This window comes from Echeneis naucrates, chromosome 22, assembly GCF_900963305.1.
Source record: "Echeneis naucrates chromosome 22, fEcheNa1.1, whole genome shotgun sequence".
NCBI lineage: Eukaryota > Metazoa > Chordata > Actinopteri > Carangiformes > Echeneidae > Echeneis > Echeneis naucrates.
The window spans coordinates 7,555,658-7,580,982 of record NC_042532.1 but is presented as its reverse complement, the minus strand read 5'-3'; the positions used below and the strand labels follow the sequence as shown (position 1 = coordinate 7,580,982).

General features: G+C 38.4%; 1 protein-coding gene across 1 annotated transcript in view; it reads left to right on the top strand.

Annotated features, from left to right (window-relative positions):
- The first annotated feature begins 1,814 nt into the window (after positions 1–1,814).
- ralgapa2 (Ral GTPase activating protein catalytic subunit alpha 2) overlaps positions 1,815–25,325 on the top strand; it is an 84,917-nt gene continuing 61,406 nt past the window's right edge. Inside the window, exons 1-3 of the mRNA XM_029494312.1 lie at positions 1,815–2,065; positions 16,897–17,007; positions 17,354–17,403. Coding sequence (XP_029350172.1) covers positions 1,960–2,065; positions 16,897–17,007; positions 17,354–17,403 — 267 coding nt within the window. The 5' untranslated portion in view covers positions 1,815–1,959. The remainder of the gene's footprint in view (positions 2,066–16,896; positions 17,008–17,353; positions 17,404–25,325) is intronic.

Genomic DNA, 25,325 nt, shown 5'->3' with positions numbered 1-25,325 from the left:
AAATCCATTAATATCATGAGCACACTAAACTCTCTTTAATTTAGTATAACCCTAAATTACTTTAACTGCCAGAGAGCTCTTCCATTTTAAAAAAATCCTTGTATTCTTAAATCCATTCATTAAAAAAAAAAACAGTTTTAAGTGTCAAGTGGCAGTAGGTTGAATGAACAATGAAGCTGCTGTACCTTTTTTCCCTTTAATTTCACCTTAGCAGGGTGTAAATATCAAAAAATACAGGTCTCTTTAATCAGGATATTAGCGACTCTGATTCGTTCATAACTACATTGTACCAATGGGTGCATTTAGCAACACCAAGAAGAAAGCAGACGCATTATATTTTTATTACAGGCTTTGACTTCAATGTGACAGGGTTTCTCAGCTAGCGTTAACGCCAGTGAGATATGGTGATAGGTGTGAATTTATATTGTATTGTTGCTTTAGCTAGAACTCCACATCTGCATTTAATAAAACTTATAGCAGACACTTTCACCCCATTTATATGTCTCAAACAGGCAAAGTACAAGTGTAATCAAAAAAGTTGACAACTATTCTATGAAAATTGCAAAGTAAATATCAAGTGAGCCTACGTGTACAGAGTAATGCCTAAGCCCTGGGTCGCCCGTATAGAATGATGTTCACCTGTATTTATTACTCTGCAACAAATGCCTACAGTGAAAGGAACCTGTTTATGGTCAACTTTTGTATGAGAAGCTAAATAGTAGTCCACAAATGTAATAATTTATTTCTAGTATATATCACTGCACTGCATATGTCATGTCACATATTACACATACAACATATTATTGAAATGTGTTAAAATGTGCATGAAATTTTCATGATGTGAGGCTATGGTATGTCAATATTTCCAAATCATTTGGGCCCACTTTATTATTTGCCAACATTTCCATCCTGGACCAAGTGAGTGACTTTGCATTTTTAATTTTTCATCAAGCCTTTGAAGAGGAAGGCAACGTCTTCAGTGCAGTGTATTTACAGAAAATATACTGGCAGCCTCTTGTATCTTTGTTTATCATAAAAAAAATCCCTGCAACTCAAATTTGCATCTGTGCTTGTTTTTTTTCTTATTCCACTATGTGTTAATATATACTAAATAAATACATTTTAGTAGTAGATTAATCAGTGATGTAAATGTTTAGTTGAAATTCCAATATATATTGCACATGAACAAATTCACTAGCAAAAAGATGGATTCCCATGTCATATGTGTCGTTTAGGTGTTATAAACAGCAGAGGGAGCCTGGGAGCCATTACAGCAAACAGACCGCAAACCTCTCATCAGACCTCTCCTGTGTGAAAGAAAGTAGACTTGATAAATCCGTTTTAGGCGGATCCTGAGCACTAGTTTCCAATCTAGAGTATACGGGTTTTAGACAGCACTGTGCAGCGAAGGTATGGAAGCTTCAGGAGAGGAAATGCAGAAATTTTGTTTCAAAGCAGAAACTGAAATTAAAGCGGTAAAACAACTCTTAACCTCCTAAGACCATGCATCCTCATAAGACATTCATTTTCGAGTTTCTTCACAACGACACTCAATTTTGCTTAACGTAGACCTGTGCGCTTCATTCGTGGACCCCTTGTGTTTGTCATTTTGTGCACGCCAAAGCGCCACGAAATGATCAGTGTACGATAAAAATGGCCAACGCTCGCATACAAATTAACAGCGAAGCAGGATTCAGGGAAATACAAGGTGGCACGGTTATAAACAAGGAGGCGTAGCACTGAAATGTGACCACTCCTCTCTGTCAGGCTGCGCTTCCGTGTTTACACACCCACAAAAAAAAAAAAAAGCCCAACAAAAAACAGGGCACCAGCGCCGTCCGATGAATGTTTACCCAGCAAGCATAGAGTAGTGGTGCGGAAAGTGACAGTCACACTGGAGGCTCGGTGTATGGTGAAGCACAGGTGATTTTAGCTTTCACGGTTTCAATTCACAGCGGTATGTTCACTCGAAGGGGGCATGGAGACGTCAAGAAATCTACACAGAAAGTTCTGGACCCAAAGAAGGATGTGCTGACCCGGCTCAAACACCTCCGGGCGCTGTTAGGTGAGTGAAATGTCACCGGGCTTTTAGGAAGATGCGTCGCCGACGCTTAGCTAGCCGAGCTAGCTAACTGGCACCAAAGCTAACGTCAAACGAGGCGTCTGGTTAGCCGGCTGGCTGTCACTGTGGGCACTGGTGCGGGCCAGCTGACAGGTTGCACACATTTGCACAATGGCAAAAACAGCCTTGCGCCGCCCTCCGTCTGTGTTCATTGATATTTTCTATATTTTTTTTTTGTGAAGGCAGCAGACAGGTGAGACTGTCAAAAGGCATGGATGCTAGCTAGTGGAAGCTAGCACTCCTTGTTGCTAACTAGCCGGCGGGTGCTAACTGATGCTGCAGAGCAACCTTTGTTGTAATTTAGTCGTTTCCATTCTGGCTGCTTTGAAAAGATTATAGTTTGAGCCCGACGTTGAGCAACACAAACACAAGTCACTGTGTACACACTTAAGGGTGAAGTGAGAATAAGGCTTTCCTCCAGCTTGTTGACTGATGCAGATACCATGAAGTTGATCTACACCAGGAATATCTGATTTGAAAGTTATGTAAAATTAATTTTAATGTGGCGTTCTTGATGTTTTTCATTTGACCAGGAAGTGCAGTATTAGTGACAGTCACAGAGCTGTTGTCTATCTGTTGTTCTTACTCTGTCTCTTCCTTCACAATGACAACAAAAAGAAAATTTGATCCGTTGTGGCCTGATATCTTCTACACATCTGAGTCATGACGAAACCTGTCACCAGTCCCTGTTTTGTCCATTGATCATCATTGACCATGTAGTTGATGCCTTTGTTCCTGTGAGTCTGACTGGCAATAGCACTTTGCAAAACATTGGAAGTTGATAGCGCATGACCAGTTAAATAGTTAATGTCCCCTATTATTTTCTCTAGCCAAAGTAGACATGAGCAATCAGCAATAAGCGAAAAAAGAAAAAACTATTCAGAATGCATTGGGTATTCAATAGATAAACTTCTGTGTATTTTACATGCACATAATTTTTCATTGCACCCTATCACAGTAGACTCTGACCTTCATAGTATTGCTGTATTATTATGGTAGTATTTGGGACAATGATATACAGTGTGTAACACTTCTGCAGCACGTCACAGACAAAATGCGGTCAGTGGGTACTACGTGCAGAAAAGAAGAGGGAATTGTGGGTTAGGCTGGAAAACTGCAATAAATGTACATGATAAGTAGGTCGCATACACACAGGTATTGCTCCATGCCATCTGGTTTATTTCAAGTGGGAAAGAACATTTAGTAATGCAGGTTAATAATAAGGAACAGGTAACAACTTGAACGATGAACAATTGATAAAAAATATGGAGAGGGTTTTTTTTTAGATATGCAAAATATGTTTAATTAGATCATACATAGATTTCTGTGCTGCTAAGGAGATGCTATGAACTACAAATTGTATCAAGTGGTCCAGGCATAAAGAAGATGTTAGTTTGGCACAAACCCCAAGGTCAAAGTATCTATATCTATATATAGATATAGAGATATTTATATATTTTTTGTGACAATGAAACTGCATCGCAGTTGTTTTATCTGCTCCAAGAATGACCCTTTTCGCATGTCAGTCAGCGTCAGCTAGTCTAAATAATTTCATTATTAGTCATCCATATACAGTTCTGCTCAATTTGTACTCCAAAGAAGCTGTAAAAAGAATTAGTAAGTCATACATATGTGTGCTTGTGTGTTTTTAAATAAACAGAAAGTGAAAGCTTTGAACACAAACAAAAAAACAAAGAAAAAATGCCCCTCTAGTAAAAGTGGGCAATTTTGTTTGTAGTAATTAGCATTGCCTTATTGATGGTTATCAAAATATACAAAAACATGGCTTTCGGGTTTGGTAATTTTTTAAAATAAATACCATACCATTGAGTGATTTTGATAACACATAGCTTGTCTTCATTACATCCTGAAAACTGAACTGCAATAATTAAATAATAAAGAAAGAGTTTGACAGTCAAGGTATATCTGCAGAAGTAGGCAATGAGTTGGAGTAAGTGGAAAAGAAGAACCTCCTTGGGAACAAACATTTTTTTTGATATTAAATGTTCCAGCCATTTTTATACTAATGGATGCCTGCTTCAGTCATATGTTTGCAGTTGTATTGATTTCTTGTACAGCAGCACAACTGTGACTCTCAGTATCAGCATTATAGCATTTAGAGACATGTGTAAAACAGTTGTTAATGTGGTTAGATCTTTTCTGCTTTCATAGTACACCTTCAATGTCAAGACTGGTACAAGCAAAGTAGAGGTCAGTACAGAACTCTGCACGTCCTTTGTGTTTTTCTTTCCCTCATGTGCAGTGAAAGATAAGGATAGTCTGTTTGTGTAGCAGCTGATAGTAGAGCCAACATGTTGATGTCCCCGAACGCCCCAGATTTTACCAGGCTTTCAGCAGGAGAAGGATTTCCTCCTGGTGCTGCTGGGTGTGTGGACAGGAAGCAGTGATGAAGGATGGACAGGGACTTGGGAAAACAGCTGGCCACCTTTCATAGCTCACAATGTCCACACTTTTTGTAATTTCAACAGACGTATTTACCCTGGATAAAAAGTCTGCCTGGCAGGCTTAATTCCCTCATGATGATTGTAAAATGTCAGCAGTTCTGACATCAATCATGTGTAACAGCCTGTGAGAGAGGCAAACTTTTTAAAGAATGAGATGGTAAATAGTTTAACCTGCATTTTTTCAGTTCTCAAATGTCCCATCAACTTCTATACAAAAGTGGCAGTATTTAGAGCTTTTGGAAATATAATAAATTATAATGTGAATAATTATAGTTATTTTGACTGTTAATCTTATCTTAGACTTATCCAAATACATTGTCAGTTTGACTGCAAAAAACATATTTAATTTAATAAATATAATTTGAGCATTACATAAATTTAGTTTCACTTTTTTCTCTTGATTTGGACTAGAATTTGTTTAAAAAAGCTTGTTGAATCCAGTCATACTATCAGTGGTATTGTAGTTGAAAGGACAATCTGTGGTCTGGGCTATTTTCAGAGTGGCCTTGTATTGGTTTTCTGCTCACTGAGCAGATCTGTGGGATAGAGCGTGAAAGCTGCTGCATGTTAATTTGCCGGTCATGCCTGGCTGGATCTGGCTGAGGTTGTTAATTACAGGAGCCCAGCAAATCACCTGATCACCCACTGACTCTTTCAGTGGAGGCACAAGCTGCTGTTCCTCTGAGAGTTTCCAGGTTCTAGTTGCTTATGTCCATGCCCAACTCACTCAGCAATCACTGTTATTAACCACTACCCCAGTATGCCACAAAATTAGTCTAAAAGCGATGCTTAAAATGCAAGCACTTATGTAGGAAATCCGTCACTGCTTTGACTGTGCATGGGAATGGACTTTGGGGAATATCTATTGAGACAGATATTTCTCTGTGCATTTGTTCCCTCCTCAGGAAGATCAACTATAGACCAATCATCATATGCAATCATATACTATTATTTGGACTTGAGCATGGGCCCACTGGTTAAAGGACATGTGCCCTGATCAGTTTAATAGAAAAAAGCTAAGCAGGTGTGTTTTTATTCCCTTGGTTCCCACTGGTTTAAACAAGATCAACCTAACCTGATGGTGAACTGTATACGAATAACAGGGAATGTGCCCAAGTGTTGTAAGTAATAATGTTTAGGTAGATTTGGTTGTGGGTGTAAGTGTGTGAGTTTCAAGTCAAAGGTAATATTTTTTTAAGGAAGCGGTCCACTCATCTTTGGAAGAAATGAAATGTAGTGTTATTACACCTTACCTTTTTCATGTACAGGCTCTAAGTGTTACTGGGGTCAGGGTCAACTGAAAGCGTTGCTGGTATAAGAGGAAATCACAAGGTGAAGCACTAGAGGAAACAATGACCACACCATGAGAAGGGCTCTCAAGAAGGTCTTCTGTGTGGCTGAAGTAAAGGTTGAGATCACTCGACTTCTGATTCTCCTCTTTTGTAAAACACTCAGGTTGGACTTGTGAATAACTTTGGCCTTTTATCATCTTTTATCCCATGCCATGCAGGCATGATATCAACACTTAAGGGGTTTTATCCTAGTGTACTTCAATAAAAATGTCATAGACAATGGTCATAAATGGGATTTATGAACTTTGTAGGGTCTTGAAGCATTTAGTTTTTTAATTCCTAAAAGCTATAACACAGTGATATTGAATGTCAGTACACTGTTGTGATTAAGATGAAAAGCCATGAGTGAACGTGCTTCAGTTGCAACAGTTTTCCAGTTTCACAGTTTTCACAATTTTATAGTACCAATCAAGTGACTTGCTGTGCTGGTGAAAGTTGGTTATTGGAGTGTTGTTCCCTTTGCACTATCAAGTCAACCACCCAATCACAAGATCATTTTAAAGTGAAACATTAGACTGGAGAAATAAAGTTGTGTTTTCAGAAATGACAAATCATGGATCTTAAAGACACAGTGAATGAATTAAGCTTGTATTAACTCATTTGCAGAGACTTTTTTACAACTGTTATAAGCAAGGGACATCATGAATAAATTACTAAAACTTTCACATAAATCTGCAGACTTCCTTATCTATGTACAGAGCAAAAAGCGAATCTTAATGATTATTTGAGCAAAATTACCTGCTGTTTAAGTTCAGAAACACAACACCGCCATTAGCAGGTGTCTGGTGGAGGCTTTAATGAAAACAGCCTCCATGATGGTCTTAGCATTTAGTATCTTAGCCCTTTCACTTAGCATGAAATGTGCAGAGCTCATTTTGAATTTGAATTTCTGTGCAGAGTTTGCATGTTCTCCCTGTGTCTGTGTCGGTTTCCTCCCACCGTCCAGAGACATGCATGTATAGGTTAACTGGAGACTCTAAATTGACCGTAGGTGTGAATGCGAGTGTGAGTGGTTGTTTGTCTCTGTCTGTCCCCGTGTGTTGGCCTGCGATGGACTGGCGACCTGTCCAGGGTGTACCTTTCCCTCACCCAATGTGAGCTGGGATTGGCTCCAGCAGCCCCGTGATATGGATAAAGCAGATGAAGATGAGTGAATGAGTGGATGGCTTATCTTGAATCATATAAGTTGTAATAAAAATTGTACATTGAGATTGCATTTAGTTCATTTTGCTTCCAAATTCAACCTGCATCCCTTGTTAAATGTGCCAGTACTGCTCTTTGTTGGAATTGCTAATACTTAAAAACTTAAAATATAGATGTGCGGACTGCTTCAGTCTCTTTTTTTACTACTTAAAACCAGCTTGAAAGAAAAAGAAACCACAACACTACAGGTACATATTTCATCTTCTTTTAGCCACAAAGACTCAGAGGATACTGGAGATAAGTGTCTTCGCTGCATATATAACTGACTGAGATATCAGCCAGCACTTGACAAACAACAGATGTCCAGAGACCAGTATGTTGGGAAGCACATTTAAAGAGTCAGAAGGGTAGCTTTTTTACACTACAGCAGGATTTTCTTGACCTCAGCAGCACCTTAAAAGTGTAGATGTTTATGTCATACTGTTTACATTTTAAGATCATATTCACACATCAGAATTGTTTTCCACAGTGAAATAAAACGCTTTAGTGAACTAATTAGGGATAAAGGGAGGAAATTAACTTCATTATTCAGGACTTCAATTTCTCTCCACTCCTGTTGCTGCTGTTAATGTTTTAATGAGTGCGGCTGCATCTAAAGTTGTGGCAGTGTCAAGATAAGCATTTAGCTGTATAAAGAAGTCATATCATGATGTCCCTTGGTTATTAGCATTGCAAACTATGCCATGATAAAATAGCTTTGCTAAAGCTCAAAGCAATTATCACTGTTCTTGGATCAGCACACCTCATAAAGTCTGATGGGCTCTTACTGAAATTGTGTAAAATGCTGCAGTGCATTCTTATGACAGTAATGGATATTTTTCAAATCGGTAACAATCTTTTTAGATTTAAAAATTTTGGTAATTATGTGATAAGTTACTTTGGTATTTTCTAAAACATCAGAGGTCCAGATAAATCATTTATTCATTAGTCTGCATATAATATACCATCAAAGAACAGACTTGATGAGAGAGGAAACAGGTCATTGACATACAGCAAGTACGTAATGTAAATCATGAACTATTTTTATGCGGTTGAAACCAATACTATCCTTTTTTTACAAAATATTTTCTTTCTTTCTTTTTTCTTTTCTGGCTTACTGGCTTTTCTAAAAATGAGCTGGCTCATCATATATTTTTTTTTATCAAGCTACATGTTGTAACACATGACTTACATGACTTTATCGTAACAGATTTTTAACCTTGAGCATTGACTTGCTTTTCTGTTTTTAGTCTCTGGTATCCCTGTCATGTGTCTCTGGGTTTCCTGAAAGCCCAAATTTCAAATATGATATGTATCACATGGTGCTGAATGAAAAACTTTTTCTTTTAGTAGCTGACCTGGTGGAGCGCTAGAAATAGGCAAACACCAGTCCTCTGTTTTCTATTGTGGATAATATTTTTTTTTCTCTCTCTCTCTCGTTCACAGTTCATGAAAAACCAGTTTGTCTAGTTACACCGTGTGTATGCTCTGTGTTAGCCCATGACTTGTCATTTACCACAACAGCACGTTAACAAGATTTAATCTCAAACTGGATTTTTATTTTATGTTGTCTTTTGGAGTGTCCAAGCACTTACTAATCTGCTATGGATGGCAAGCTTTAAAGAGAAAGGAAAATAAACACTTAACTTAAGCTTACAGTGCCAGCAGATTTCCTAACATTTTGGAATTAGCATGAGATCAGATTTTAAATAAGATTTTAAGTTGCACATATGACTTATAGGTGATTATCTGAAAAGAGAGTTAATATATGCATTCATTTGTTTTTGGTTTTATTTTATGTTTTTATGTTGCATGTTACATGTTGCACTGTTTTGAAGGGTAACACAAATTTGCTGTGTTTCCACTGAGCAGCATGGTTCAGTTCAGTGAAGTACAGTATGCAATTAATAGCATTTCCATTGTCATTGAAGTTGTGAATGGTAGCAAAACAACAGACCTCTGCCATACCATTTTCTGCTAGTGTAATGGGTTTGTATGGTAAGGGTGGAGCTAGAGCCCCTGCAGGCCGTTGATTGGCTGACAGAGACTCATCACTGTCATGCAATTATGTGCCTTTTTTAAATACCCTGTAGGGAAAAAAGCAAAACAAAGGAGTGGGCCATTTTTAAATACCCCGGGAAAAAAAGGAGGGATTATGGCAGTGAGCTATTTGCAGTCTTTTCTCAAACAAAGCTAGACATCTTGTTGAAATGAACAGCAACATGCAGAGCAAAAAATCTAACGAGCGGCACAATGTCCTCCATTGTTATTTGATGTCCTCACACTGGTATGATGCAGTACTGCTCATCTCTTATCCTTACTTGGCATACCAAGTTAGGATACTGTTAGAAGTCGAACCATAAGCCAGTACAGGGTGTAGTGTTCTGGACCATACCGTACTATACCAAACTGAACTGTACCACACAGTGGAGAGACAGTTTAAGAGAGGAGACAATTATAGGTAAAACATAAAAAAGAGACTTATTCTCTTCTTTACCTGAAAAACCACAAATTTTGTCTCTATTACATAACAGACTTTGATAGTAAAATTATTCAGCTACAGGTTTATTTTTTACTATAATCTGTTTGCATTGGTAGCATAACCTTTTAGATTTGTAAATAGAAATTATTTTTAGACAGATTTCCTCACAGTTAAATGTGGCATTTTAAATCTTTGCAGTTTGGAAAGAAAAATTTGCTAGTAAGAGAGATATTGTTATATAATTAAATATAGGAACCTAACTGTTTTTGTTTTTGTCTTCAATTAGAGATGTTTTTCCTGACCTCCATTTGAGCACAAGCTGCAGTAACAGTCAATTTACATTAAAATAAACATCTCTGTTCATAAAGATAAAGGGTGGGATAGAGAATTAAGGGTTACCTGAAGACGAAGATGAAAGTTGCCAGTTTTGCATTTCTTTTGTGTCAGGTTGGCAAAAGGCCATTGTAATGTGTGAGACTGAACTGGGATAATGTTGGACTTTGCCAATTCTACCATGACTGTCTGACGCTGTGCTCCGTGAAGAGTTATTGGCCCAATCTGTTACACAGCCAGAAACGGACTGTGATTTGAGAGACATTCATGCAGTGTTTAGGAAAGTAGCATCCTAATGAAATGATATCTATCAAATGTTTTGTGATTTCAGGAAATGCCCTCTTCACTATGCGTATATTTCTTGGATTTATTCAATTTCAGCTTTGTTTTAATCCCAGTATCATGATCTTTGTCATTATTAACACTAATAATATGACACTTTTCAGTTGTTATGTGTTGTTAGGGTGAGCATTCTATCATACCAGAGGAATTTCAAGCCTGTTGATATTTTAAAGAAAAGCTTTTATTATCCCAGACAGAAATACCCTGTATGAATTGCAGCTCTTGCTCCACTTTGCCCTGTTGCTTTAGCCTAGCAGTGTATTAATCATTCTCTGTGAATCCACTGCTAAGAATGAAGGGCCCATGCCATGGCCAAGTTACTAATATTTGCTTCCTGTGGCTATGATTACTTGCCACTATTGAAATCTTACAGCAAAGTGAAACTATAAGATAAACTAGCCCATATAAAATGAGTTTCTTCTCAATACAGATAGAGAGAAAAAAGACTGCAGCAGCATTTCGCACATTCAACTAACAGCTCTGTCTATTCATGATTAACCTCATTTCACTCTGGTCAAATATCAACCTCCTCACCTCCTCATGGCTGACACATCTGGTTTAATGTTTCTTAACATTATTATTCTCTTCTCTTTAGCAAAAGGTGTTTTATATTTTTTATGGAGTAACAGACAACACATTTGACATGATATGGACTTAAAAAACAAAAGGCTTTTTTTTGTTTAAACTGAATAATGAAATAAAAGTTTATTTCATAATGTAATGGCTTTAGGATAGTGATACAGTTAGGGTTTAGACTGGCTCTTTAAGTTTTGTTTATACTATTCAACTCTGACACAAAAATCAAACCTATTTTTTTTTCACCTACCTCAAGTTCACCTGCCATTATTCATTCATTCAAAGAGTATGTTTCCTTTCGTTGATAGCCATGCCTTTATTCCAGTAGCAGAACGTGTGGATAGTGGATTAATTTTAGATGCCCCACCTGACAAAAAAGAAAGAGTCCTGTTGTTGGAGGTAAATAAGGTAAGGCAGGAGAATGATAGACAGCAAAAAAAAAGTTAACCCCTAATGGAGCTTTATGGACTGAGCCATGGTCAGACTCAGAAATTCAGCTCTGAATCTGTAAAGATGAATTTGTGGCAGCCCAAAGGCCCATTTGATGATTGAGAGAGCTGCATGACTTCAGTGGGGGGGCCAAACAAATATTGAGTGAACCAGCTTTGTCTTCCTTTTTCTGTAAAAGGTAAAACCTATGCTTATAGTCTCTTTGATTTTTCCCATGGTGCTCCATTGTTTGTATACAGCCATTTAGGGGGAAAGCATCATCTGTGTTGCATCCATCAGCCTCCAATTTAGCCATCACCCTTGTATCTACTCTGTGTTGGCAGTCTCCAGGCATCCCTTTGCTGGGGCTTCTAAAGAGTCCTCTGTGTCTGATCTGAGCGTACTGCCAAAGAAACATTTCCATCCTTTTCTCTCTTTTCTGGCAAGAATATAGTGCACCTGCAGTATTTGCTTGCTCAGAGCTAATGCAAATGACTCTGTGTGATCAAAGGACTGATTAGACTGCTTTACGAGTATAACATTGCATGTTAATTATTCTGCTTCAGGTGGTATACATTTGTAAATTTCCCATAGAGTCAAAATATGGGTTGACACAACCTTTAAACCGTAAATATAAGCACTTATTTGATGTGTTGTGTGTTGATGAAGTTTAAACAGGGAGCTACCGCCAGAGCAGCCTGACGTTTGGTTTTGATTGTGTAAATATACCATAGGCTTCAGCTGACAAAGTGACCTTCACCCATTTTCACTAACAAGCCCAGCGTGCAGACTGCAGTGTGCACTCTTTATACGCTTGCAGGGTAATCTCAGTTAACATCAGTTCATTTGGAAAGCAGTCACTGAATATTCAACTAAGCTTAAAGTTATGCTTCTTTAGCCAACAGACTGTGGTGCCCCCATTTTCAGCTATTTACTTTTATGTGGGGTTATTATACTAAGGGCACTCTTTGAGGTTGTATAATATGTTGGGGGCATTCAACAGTTAAATCCATCGTTTCTCCCTTGGCTCCAGGAGTCGCAGTGAGACGCAGGGAGACCTTCAGTGACATGACATCTTAAATATCATAATTCTATGTTTGATCCAGCCAGAGGTTGGAAAATAACGACATCTTTGTACTGAAATCTGACTTGGATATTTTTCCTTAGAGATTTTATTTTAAAAAGTCAGTAAGCTGATAATATTTCTTCCAATATAACATCTGGGGAAGATGTGTTTTTTTTGTTTTTTTTTTCCCCTCAAACATATTACATTTCAGCTCTGACCACATATTATTCATTTTGCAGTTTGTTCATTGACATAGACTTGGAACAGCTGCCCTTCCCTGACACTGAACAGGAAACATATGACAAAGGGGAACAGTGTCGTCCAACCCAAACCTGCCATAGCTGTTTGGTCTGGTAATTCCACTATAGAAAATTACAGGTCTCTGCATCATTAAGTTCTCACTGTCAGCAGTATGTAGACCATGGTTCATACAGATTTTAGTAACTTAACAATAAGGCTGACTTAATGATCCCCTTTCAGAGTAGTTCACTGTGGTTTAGGCAGCTGATGGGCACTAGCTGAGTATTAACTCCATCAAGTAGGAAATAAAAAGACTGGCATAACATTTGGAGGAACAATTGACCCCTGTTGTGTTATTTTACAGAACTTGGCCAGGATTTTTCTTTTCCCGTTTATTAATTCTTCAACACTCTTCTACAAGAAGTCCTATTACCCTTTGAATCAGACTACTAATTTTGGTTCCTTAAACAGCTGAGTGATCAGCTCATTCAGTTGCAGTCACAAGTTTTAAAACACAAGGTTTTTTCCCTCAATAACAGCCCTGTGTTATCCCAGCTCTCAGCTGCTGTGCAAGCAACACTGTTTTCCTGTTTTTGAGACTGCAGATGGTGGGGTGTCAATTGAAGGACACAGTTATCTTGTAAGGTTCAGAGGATACAGTGTCATCCCCTGCACTCCCAGGACTCAGCACAGGTTCTGTCTTTTAGTTGCTACCTGAGAAGTTAGTGAACCCATTGATTGAAGGGTCTCACTGGATGTTAGCAGCCACAATGTACAATTTCATTCCCTCAGCCAAACATTTCCTCTTCACAACAGCACTAGGTCAAAACCTAGTATATGGCGTTGGACCTGCGTCACAGGCTATTTGCATGCTGCTGACAGTCGGCTCATTTCAGCATACTCTTTTTGTATGTTAAGGATAGTGGCTATCCTGTAAAATATTTTATACTTTAAAGTCCATTCGCTGAGAGAAAGTTCGAAGCTCATTTATGGTGATCATAGAGAGTTATGTCAGGGCTGAACCCAAAAAGTAAGCGTTGAAGCGTGAAAAGCGTGAAAAGACCATCTTCTTTTCAGTCTGTTAAGGATACTGTAGTAGGATGACAACATTAAGCAACATACAAACATCATACAGAATTTTCATTCATAGCTTTCATGAATCCTGGGCATTAGGTCTGCTACTAATTTGAATCTCAGAGGCAGACTGTCTCTGTCTGAACTTCACGAGTGGCAGGCCAAACAAAGTCTTGTCAGCCTTCTCTGACACAGTTAGCATCTATCTAAGACTATCACTTATTGTCAGAAGTCCTGTGATATTTTCTTTTAAAAAAAACAAAAGAAAGAAAAAAAATCTGTGCCGTCTGTCATGCTTCAGTGAGCTGTATGAGCAGATACAGATATAGGAATATATATTGGAAGTCTGAAGCATGGAAAGCACAGGATAACAAGCTGAGATGTCTCTGTGATATACAACATGACATATGAAATTGACCCACCCTATAACTTTTCACATGTAATATTCAAGTTAGTTCTGCATAATTATAATAGACTTCTTCTTTGTCCTTTGGCTGTTAGTCTTGCGCACACTGATGCAACATTTACACTGATCAGACCTATGTGATAATAAGAAGAGCTATTTTGTAATTGTTAAATGAGATGTGTTCAAATCTGACTTACATTAACTACGCTACATTATGTTTCATTGACCTGATCTTAAAGTGATAGACTTCAGTAACAGTCTAATTATAGCAGAGGTCTCTCTGTTGCTTGCTTTGTGAGGGACTTTGGTGAGTGTGGAAGCCCTGTCCAAATCGGCTGTAATCCATATCAAACCTGTTTAATCTGAAAAACAGCCCCCCCTCTGGTATTCATCATAAACATGCTTTTGCATTGCCAAAAACAGCACACACTCACACATTATCCTTAGCAACTTAGTAATTTCTTTAATGGATCGTCTCATCTTCTTCCTCCCCACCCCACCCCATTCGCCTGTGCTTTTAAGAAACCCACCCAACATAATAAACAGTGATAAAAACCTAAACACGTGATGGGCCAAGACTGGATTGCCTTCGGAACGCAGCCCTTAAGTCTTGGTCACATTTATGACGGCACATTTTATATAATTTATTTTTATTTTTATTTTTTTGTAATAATTAAAACAATAAAGTCTTTATAATCCTGAAATCACATTTTCAAAGTGACAATTTGTTTTTGCCACGTTTTGATATAAAGTACTTGTTTAAATCTTTAAGAGGTTTTTGCTTGGGTGTAAGCCTCTGGTCCATTCACCACACTTGACTGCACACCTCTTCCAGGATAAAGGCCTATGGGATTTTCAGCTAAGAGGTTGTTTGGTACAGCACATAAGTTTATTATGCCAGCTACATATTTGGAAGACAGTCAAAGTTAGCTGATGCTGACAATTCAAAGTAAAAACCAAAAAACCAAATGCTAACAGCATTTGCTGGAAGCTAAATTTCATCAAGTTTATGTACAAAACACATTTTAGTTGACCATTGAAGTGTTGCATAATTAAATACAAAGTAAGCGCATCCTCAATGTTTCTGGAAAGATAAATGGCTTGATAAAATATTAGCTACAACAGTAGATTTTCTCCACCACATATGCTGACTTGACCTGTATCTGCAGTCTTTAGTGCAGGCTGTTGCCACAGACGAGAATTACTGAATGCACTTTTCACTAGCTGTTTGACTCCAAGTCATTTCCCAAGCAATCATTACTCTTACCATAAAAGTTTTTCATAAGGGCCATTGTGTGTGTGTCTGAGGGTGTTCACCCATATGCATCAGTTTTTATGCTTGAGAGTGAATTTAGCATATATGATTAGCTTTATGCTAGGAGCAAAGAGCAGCTAGTAGTTAGGTGAAGTGTTGTGGGTCAAGTTCAAGCACACAGAAAGGAGAAAATATAGCTGAAAATGTAGAGATCTACAGATTCCTAAGTTGTGGTTTTCCTTTTTTTACATGGAAATAGTATCTGGCTATTTTTTTGTCTCTAAAAGCATCACTTGAGTCATCTCCGCGTTACATTTTAAACCTCTGAACTTTCCCATTGGTCCCACCAGCACCCCCAAAGAATGCCTTTCTGGTTTTTACTCGAAGGCTGAAGACTAAAGGTAGCTATGCCTTTGCCTCGATTTTCTTATTGCACATCTTCATTATCCGTGCTTTAATCTCAGGCCAAGGATAACTCATCTGAGACTTTTTCTCACTCGACATAATTCCAACACTCTGCATGAGGTAGCCTGCTCCTGGGTGTCTTCCAGTTTGCCATGTGGTGGAGGGAGAATCGCAGCAGAAGGTGGACCTTAATTGCTGTTATTGTGCCAGGACTCCTCCTGGCCTATATCTGATTATTCAGTCTAGACCTAGCTCATCAGCATAGTTGTATAAGTGTGGCAAATGAGGTCCATTTAGGAATTTGGGATTTTGTCAGTACTCCTCTTTTTGTGATTGTACACAACTTATTTCTCCCATTAACTATTACAGCTTTATCTCATGTGGCCATTTATGTTCCTTCATCAAGTCTGTCCACCCCATTCATATTTAAAAGACCAAGTACGATTACCCCTGAACTTAAAATACACTTTCAGTGATTTATTTATTTTTATTTATTTATTTATTTTTTTGGTCTGCAAAAAGTTCTGAAAATCCTGGCATTAAGGCACAGTCTTAGAGAAGAGGAGAGAAGAGGGATGCTTTAGAAATATCTGCCCCACCACAAGCATTGTGAAATGATGAGATTTGGTGGCAAAGTAGTTTTCACCACCTCTATAAAGCTTGTCATCATTCCAGCAGTGCTTACAAGTTGGTGAAGTCACATAGTAGGAGGAAATGATGCAAGTTGCCTTGATGTAAAACAGATGAAGTCTACCAAATGGGGAAGAAGTATAAAGTCATTTGTGCAACAGTGATTTGAACAGTGCCACCTTTGAATTAACAGTAAATAGCATTTTGGAGTGAAAGAAAGAAACCCTCACAGGATACTCAGATACAGTTAGCATGAGAAAAAAAATGTTGTGACAGTTGAGAAATACCACAAAATAAGATATTTTCATTGGCTCGATGACAATAAATTGTGTAAAAGAAATTCTGTAAAAAGAATATATTTGTAAATTGACATTGTGACCAAAGTGGCGGGATGATTCATTTGCTCTTTTGGGTAATTGTGTTTTGATTTCGATTCAAAGTATGTCAAGCTTGACTTCAAGACTTAATCAATTTGTTCATGTCGGAAAAGCTTTTCATTCAAAGTGTCATTGTTGGTCTATTGTCTGTTTTCCATAGATATCATCGACAAAAGTGAACTGAAGGCATTCTTCGAGAGTAACTGTTCTCAGATTTATTTTATCTTCTATGAAAATTTCATTACACTGGAAAGCAACTTAAAACAAAAAGGTGAGTACAGACTTTTTTGTACAATGATTTTATTATCATCAATCTTGATTGTGGTTCAATGATTAACCTTGTCCCTCCCCTCCATGGTATATGGCACAGGTTTATTTCCTTCGTCCCATATATACAGAGCCATAAGCATCAACTCGTACAGAAACAATTTCTGGTTAGGTCCCTAAAACCAGTGTAACACTTTGACGGGTAGGGGATTTTTCCCAGTATGCTTTCATGGTCTCATTAGCTCATTTGAAAGAGTATTCCATAGTATTGTTGCATTATTGATGAAGTTAATGTAGTTTGTCTCCAGGTTATGTGTTTAAAAAAACAAAGTGCTTTCCTTGTGTTTCAGGGAACAAATCTCAAAGGGAGGAGCTGGACTCTATCCTCTTTATTTTTGAAGTAAGTCATTTGTCTTTTTCAGTGCTTATGTCCCCATCTGTGATTTCCGTTGATAGCTGCCACAGCCTCAACCTGTTTACTGCTGAACTCTGGGGTGGAACCACAGTTTCCATGGTGCCATGTTGCATACTCTAGTTCCTTCCTGAATTTGTCTGAAATAGACTGGAAATCCACTGTGATGAAACAGTCATCAAACCGTTTTCCAGTCCTCTGCAGGTTCTGGAAGAGTATTAAGTAAATTTTTTGTATTTAAAACCTACCTTGAGGAAGAAAAAATGTCTTGTCACTCTGTGTGTACCACCTTTTTGGCTCTTTAGCTCCTCCCTTTGTTTTTTGAACACTCATATGTTGCATATGCAGGTTAAAGTCCCCTACCTTGTTTTCCCACCTGACTGCAAAGACAGCTCCAGTTTCCAATACAAACATTCACCTCTCCAGTTACACTTGCACAGGGCAGAGCTGTAAGGATAATAGCAAAAAAAGAAAAGAAAAGAAAAAATATAATGGTGGGGGGGCAGTCTGTCCCTCTTTGTACAGTATGTCTTGTCCTAGTTTTTCTGATCACCTGGGACCAGTGTGTGGCTGTGTTCCTTTTTATCCAATATAGAGCTCAAACTTAAATGACACAGAAGAACATTCTTAACTTCAGGCCCCCTGACAAATACATGAATTTGTCACAGTAGAAACAAACATTTTGCAGTGGATTCTTAATTAACTGTTCAAGAGTATCCAGTGCAACTTTTGTTAAATGATTATCAGTTTACCTCTATTTTGGCTGGTTGACACATAGTATACACAGTAGTGTTGTTTGATTGTTTGCTGAGAGAATCATTTAGGTTGGCACTCTTCTGTAGAATTTAAGCTATTATTAATACTTCTGTTGGGGGGGTTTCGCACTAGCTTTTTTGCCATCTCCTCAAATAGAAAGCTTTCTTGTCTGTCTGTTTTCAGTCATCTGACCTGTCTCTAAAGCCTGGATTCAAGCCTGCTACATATTTATGGAGTCATCTTTTCAAAAAGAACTAATATTGAAAGCAGCTTAACCCTCATTTGTCCCCTTTTAGCCCCTGCCTGTGACGATGTGTGCCTTTACCCATGCACTGAGAAGATAAGCTTGCTTTGAGTGGTGTGTACAGGACAGATACAGGGTTGCTTTGATCCTTAGCTCTGCTAAACTGTGTGGACTCTCTTTTATTCCATATTAGATTAGGCATGTTGGATCATATGCAGCCATGAATATCATATCAATGATACATTAGTGCTCACCAACACACATTACTAATATGTATCATATTATCCCAAATGAAGTGTGCAGTAATAGTTTTTCCTCGCTGTGACAGGCACCAAACTTCAAGGCATTTTGTCATAAACCCAGCTTTTCCTGGCAGGATAAAGCTTTTCAGAAGTCAGTGACCACAACTTAAGCTGTAACAGCCTTTGTCCCTAAAGCCTCAGAGGGGTGAATGGACAGCTGCCCAGACAACAGCATTTTTGCGGCTCTGTGTTTTGCAACACACCTTAATGCCATTTGGCAGATGAGCAAAGTTTAACATTGGTGCCCTTCTTATTCTGTGGAAGATTGTCCTTATAAAAATAGGGATTTGGTTTCCTACCTTGACATACCTAAATCTCTTTGTGCATTTAAATCTATCTGACAAATACAGTATATGGCTGCAGCGTGTTTACTTTTAGGAGGCTATGTGGGGATTACTTCACTGTCCTGATGAGGTATGTGACCCCTTTTTCTGTGGGTTGTCTGAGGCGTGTGATTCTCCCATGCCTGCTCTGTAATGGTTTGAGTAATGGATATCTAGAAGGGGTAATCTTTTGTCCCTCCCTCTAAACTCTGCTGAAATACCCCACCCCCATCGTCACCAGCAGCCATCACTGTTCCCTTCCAAGATCTCTTTGTGTCTGCTACCATAGAGGCATCCATGGTAGTATATATGTATACAGTTGCGTTCACAAAAATAATAGCAATGTGTTTAAAAATTTATGTAAAGCTCAAAATCCTTATAATAATTTTTATTTCCAGGCATTGGGAACACTGCACATTATATTCTAAATGTAAACATGAAGAAAAATTTATAAATTTTTTTGATTTCTTTACAGAAAGTGAAGGAAAATTACTATTGGGTTTTTTAAAAAAATAGCAGGGTCTCCATTTTTCTTTACAAACTCAAAAAATTTACTCTATAAAATGAAAAATTCTTAGGATTAAACATTCCTAGGAATCACTAAACTAATATTTAGTTGTATAACCACTGTTTCTAAGAACTGCTTCACATCTGTGTTGCATGGAGTTCACCAACTTCTGGCACGTGTACAGGTATTCCAGCCCAGGATAATTTGACAACATTCTACAATTCCTCTGCATTTCTTGGTTTTGCCTCAGAAATAGCATTTTTTATGTCATCCCAAAAGTTCTTTATGGGATTAAGGTCCAGGTATTAGGCTGGCCACTCCAAAACTTTAATTTTGTTGGTCTAGAACCAAGATGCTACTCGCTTACTGGTTTTTTTGGGGTTATTGTCTTGTTGAAACACCCATTTCAAGGGCATTTCCTCTTCAGCATACGGCAACATGATCTCTTCAAGTATTTTGATATATTCAAACTGATCCATGATCCCTGGTATGTGATAAATAGGCTTGACACCATAGTAAGAGAAACATCCCCATGCCATGATGCACCACCATGCTTCACTGTCTTCAGAGTGTGCTGTGGCTTGAATTCAGTGTTTGGGAGTTGTCTGACAACCTGACTGCATGTACCTTGGACCCAAAAAGAACAATCTTAGTTTCATCAGTCCACAAAATGTTTCTCCATTTCTATTTAGGCCAGTCGATGTGTTCTTTGGCAAATTGTATCCTCTTCAACATGTCCTTTTTTTTTTTTTTTTTTTACAATGGGGCTTTATGGGGGCTTCTTGCCAGTAGATTAGCCTCACATAGGCTTCTTCTAATTGCCACAGTACTCACCGATGAGTCAGACCATCTTTGATTACCCTGGAGCTGATCATTGGCTGAGTCTTTGCAATTCTGGCTGTTCTTCGATCCATTCAAATGGTAGTCTTCCGTTTCTGCTGTCTATCTGGTTTTACTTTAAATTAAAAAATTTTGGGCATTTTGAATGAATGAATGAATGAATGACCTCACAAACTGAACTCCACAGTGCTATTAGTTTGAACATGCCCCTTTCAATTAATTATTCAATTATATAGACTCTGGAGCATGCACATCATGAATGTTGGGTCTGTTGGTTTTCTATGACTCTACTATACCTGCTGGTAAATTTGCCATGTAGTAATATAATTTCTACACCCAAATTATCATTGGTGATAATGGCGATAGTTTACATGCTGATGACATGATGATGCTGTGCATACAACAGCTATTGCCTAGGTATGCAGGCAATGGAAAAGAGATATAACATATGATTATTTTTTTGGCACTTTTTTTCAATTCTTTGTTTGATTATAAGCCCAACAAAACATAGCAGCAGAAGCACAGCTGTCCCACCACAAAGTAAATGTTTTTGAATAACCATCAGTATAGGGGTAGTAGTGTTGTCCTGTGGAAAAACATTCCAATCTTTATTTGAGAGTAATTGACTACTTTTTCCAGAATTGCTTTTTTTTCATGGTTCCTATTTAACATAAAATTGCTTGATTGTTATTTTAAGGAGAACTGAAAATCGCAGTGTTCAGACGTACAATGATGATATATTTTTTATTTATGTTTTCCATGGTTAGTGCTCCTGTATTTACAAAACAGGGTTTTCCGCCATCAAAATCATGTACAAGACAATGTCCATATCAGCTGGACAATGTTTTTCTCCTTCAAGCAGTTCTAGCTCTGTATTTTATTGGAGTCAGGGTCACTTCTGTCTAATAATTTTGATGTTACCATCTGCTGCTATGAAGACAAACTGACACTGAAAGTGAGTTTGTAGTAAGGGCACACATTATGCAGGAGTTGTGTGTAGGTTTTTGTTGGACTGAAACTCGATGCGACAATGTTCTTTTTAGATGTTCATTGTAGAACAGACTTAGCATCGTTGTAAGGATACTCAATTCTCAGACTGCAGGGGTCTCCTGTTTAGTGTGCTGTCTCCTGTGTACTTCTGGATGGCTGTTTTGAGTTTTGATCCTGGTGCCACTGAGGTTGTGGGACAGGTTAAAAGACAGCCCTGGGACCAGTGAAACTCAGAGGCAAGTTTGCTTATATCCACTTTCACTCCAGGATATGACCCCACCATGACCCGTCCTGCCATCTGTTATCCGGACCTGACTAAACATTCTGAATTTCCTTTGCCATCCTCTCTATGAAATCCCCCCATCTTCAATTTAGAATTGACTGGCTAAGTTGCCATTTAATCTCCATCCATCCATCTTCTATCGTCTTTCCGTTTCCGGGTCACGGCCATTTAATCTAGTTTACCTCATTTTTGATAAATAACTGTGTATTTAGCCTTTCTGTCATATTTTTAGAAAGATGTAGAAAATTCTGTTTTGAATGACTTATGTTTACTTAACCAAGCTTGTCATTTGAGATTTAAATCTAGGGCGATCCACAGCAGAACCACCAGACACTAGAACTGAAAAAAGCATACTGCATATAAGATGGTAAAAGCCTACCATTGCTGTTCAGGAAATGCATATCTCAGAAATTTCAGAGGAATTAAGAATATTATTGTCTGTTTGCCTCAGTTAATGGCTCATGGAAGATTGATAGTTGCTGATGTTTATTTAAATGCCACACGCAGTTGCACCATTTAAACAGTGAGTGTGTAAATGGTCAGAAATGAGAAAGTAGGTAATTAATAAAACTGCTACTCTACTATCGTAAACAGCCAAAAGTCCTGTCTCTTGGTGCCTGGCATAATGGCATCATATTCCTCTTGATGCACATCAATTGGAACTGTCCTCTACATTTTAGTGAACATGTCTGAAAAATTACCCCAGATTCATTTAGCTAAGTGATTTTCTTTTGTCCCTCCCCCATTCTCTCTTTAGTCCTAGTTGTGACTGACAGTTCACCAGCAGGGGATTATTGGTTAATGCATTAATGCAAATTTACCAAGTGTAGCATGGACGACACATGGTACAGACTGAGTGAATCAATCTTAATGCCTGAGGCTGCTTCTGTAACCTGTTTATTTGCCTTCAAACCTGAACAGCTGCAGTTCTGCCATACATTTTATAAATAACTATGTTTTGACAAGCAGGAACAGCGATTTTACATATGCATATCTTGTGCAAAAAATATGTATTGTTGACATGGATCACAGTTTATTTATCCAAAACTGTTCATACCTAAACATGAAAATAATGTGCTGAAGGAATCACCCCCTGCTGCCTGGCTTTCACAAAGGGCAGTGAGGAACATTTGGCTCATGGTGAAAGTAACATTGGGAAGCCTGTTTGGCTGCACTCTGCTGCCACCCACTGACCACAATGGAGAAAACATCTTTTTCTATTTGTGTTCTTGAAAGGTAAAGGGTCTTTTCATAATAAAATCCAAAACAAAACTTAAAACATGCTTAAGGATTCAAACTGTATAATTTCTTGAGGTTGTTTATATATATATATATATATATATATATGACATATTCTTCACCGGGCTGCATTCACCCAGGTCTTTAGCTACAAATAATGAGGGCAAGCTAAGAAATTTGGTTAGCATTTAAATAAGCAATCTGGTTTGGTCTCAACTGTTTGGACTTACCTTACGAAGTATTTTATACAAGGCAGGTGTGTAGCTGGTGTTTTTACTCATTGCATGAGGCTACCAAGTGAGTGCAGACCCACTTACTATTTGATTAATTAATTCATTTAGAGTCACCATTTACCCTAAACATGCATGTTTGGACGGTGGAAGGAAAACCATACAGGCATGGGGAGAACATGCCAACTCGGCACAGATAGGACCTAGGCCTGGGAACCGAACCCATGACCTTCTTGTTATAGTGCAACACAGCTAACCATTATGCCACCATGCTGCCCCCACTTATTTTTTATCCTGAATTGTCAGCCACATTGGAGGATTTATTAACTTATGTTTGCTTCACTGTCACTGCAGTCTACATCATGTATTGATATGTAATTGATACACTGGTCATTCTGTGGTTATTGCACATATATTTTATTAGATTAGTACATTGTGTCTCCATTGCTGTTGTCTCTCAGGAGACTATTTCTTAAATAGTACAATCATACCCATCAAAAACTGACAATATGTAAATGACTAGATATCTTCTTAGAGTGCTTAGTGTCTGTTTCTGCCACCTAGAAGCCCTTGTGGACCACCTCTGGGAGAAGTATATTCTGTGGCATGTTCAGGCCCTGTGGCTGGAAACCTAAGTGCGGATCATGTAAATGTGTTAAGGCTGCTGTTGCACGACAATAATGCCCCCATCTTTATGCTGGAGTATGGCTTCAGATTAGAATAACTCCACCAACCTCTAGTCCAGCAGACTCTGCATTCGGCGCATATCACCCAGTAAATTCCTCATTGTTGCGGCTGCCATTCCAGCTCTGCAGGGAGTCTTTCTGAGCTAGCTTCTCCATCACATTCCCACTCTCCCTTCCTGGTGCTCTGTAAGGAGAGAGAAAGATGGTATTATTGTGTCTGCACACACACACACATAGGGAGAGGCTTAAGCAGGCTACCCTGCTGTGTTACTGCCGGGCATAATGTGTTCGCTGCACCGAGGAGACAGAGTGGAGGAGGCCAGTACAGAGCCTTACAGAGATCTAATAATCCCATGTGGGATCAATAGTAAGGTGCAACCACATGCCTGTACACGCATATCATCACATCTGTGGATCAGAGAAGTTGAGAAGTACAGATAGACATCCAGAGCCACTTTAAAGTGATGTCTGTCTTTCAGTCTCTCCAGTGTCACTGATAATGACAGGGATTTCGTTTCAGAGGACAAGAAGGGAAAATTAAAGATGGACAATGACAAACGAAGAAGGCAGTTGTTGGCAAACAAAATCTCTCAAAACATGAGATAACTTCAAGACCTATACAGCTCTCAGTATATTGTGACAAAACATTGGACAACAAAATGTCACCATTTGCATTGCAGAGCACCATTATTGCAGTAAAATAAATTATACGGGAAATATTGTTGGGTCTTTCATTCATAAAAGTGCTTTTATGGCATATCAAGCCAGCATTCAAAGCTTCCAAGAATTTATTTAAATAACTATGACTATAACCCCTATTGTTGTATGAACAAAGCAAAAAGTCCTTGAGGTGTAAACTGAAGTGTCTCGCTGTTAACACGCATCTTAGGCTAGAGAGGTCTTAATTTTTGTAGTTCTGCACATTTTAGTCATGCTGTGTATCTCTCTCTAGTTTAACTGTTTCTCACACTCCAGGGGAATTGAGCTTTTCATCATCTCCACTAGAGCTGGGTGTCTGGTTAAGTGGGTCAGAGCTGCTTACTGTATGTAACAGAGTAAAGAATGGACATGACCTCCACATTGTATATACAAAGTCTCACTGGGTCAGTCATTAGGTTTTGATGAGAAGGGAGTCATTGGGACATCAATGTTCAAAGCAAGCTGACTATTAACTAGCCCACGCGTACACCTTCTCTTTCCTTCCATCTCTCTAGAGGGACCAAGTTAACCTGTCGCTGCATTGAAGAATAATGATGGGCTGCTTCAAAGTTAGGATGGTAATTGAGTTGTACAGCAGCTGTTGTTGAGGTGACATTTCTCAGTGCTAACCTGTGTCACAGGGATCTGGAGACATGCGAGGCCAAGTGGAGGGAAATGTCAAGGAAGCTGCATTCCTCAGGTGTATAGTGAAACTGTGCCACTTACCAAAGCAAAGTCAGCTGTTTCCTACTCATTCTATTACTTGAGTCAAATAAAGTAGACTGGGTTATAACCACTGATGAATTTCAA